Source organism: Egretta garzetta, unplaced genomic scaffold (genome assembly GCF_000687185.1).
Source record: "Egretta garzetta isolate BGI_Z169 unplaced genomic scaffold, ASM68718v1 scaffold219, whole genome shotgun sequence".
Classification (NCBI taxonomy): domain Eukaryota; kingdom Metazoa; phylum Chordata; class Aves; order Pelecaniformes; family Ardeidae; genus Egretta; species Egretta garzetta.
In genome coordinates this window covers 110096-110459 of record NW_009260671.1, presented here as the reverse complement: position 1 = coordinate 110459, position 364 = coordinate 110096, and the positions used below count along the sequence as shown (strand labels likewise).

Here is a 364-nt window from a genome sequence, read left to right as displayed (position 1 = left end):
ACGCCCGTGACCCCCCGCAAGAAGTCCTCAGTGCCAGCCGAGTACCAGGACACCGTCCCCGAGGAGTACGAGGAGAAGATCAAGAAGCCAAAGTCCTCGGGGTACTCACAGGGCAGCACACAAGAGTCCCGTCCCCAGACACCGATGAGCGACGCCTCCGGCCGCATCTCTGTCCGGGCATCCCCCAAGCTGGTGCGCGCCGGCTCCAAGATCTTCGAGAGGCCGCAGTACTTCGAGGAGCGGCGGAGGAGCCTGGAGCAGGCGGACAGCCCCTTCCCCGCACACCCCTGCCTGCCCTTGCGCAAGACGCGCTCCTTTGACCAGCCCGGCCCCGGCTCTCGCCGTGCCAGCACGCTGGGCAGCT

General features: G+C 67.6%; 1 protein-coding gene across 1 annotated transcript in view; it reads left to right on the top strand.

The window, feature by feature from the left end:
- Window positions 1–364, top strand: part of SPEG (striated muscle enriched protein kinase) — a 63869-nt gene that overhangs the window by 9065 nt on the left and 54440 nt on the right. Inside the window, 1 exon segment of the mRNA XM_035901117.1 lies at window positions 3–358. Within this exon segment, the coding sequence (XP_035757010.1) occupies window positions 3–358 (356 nt within the window).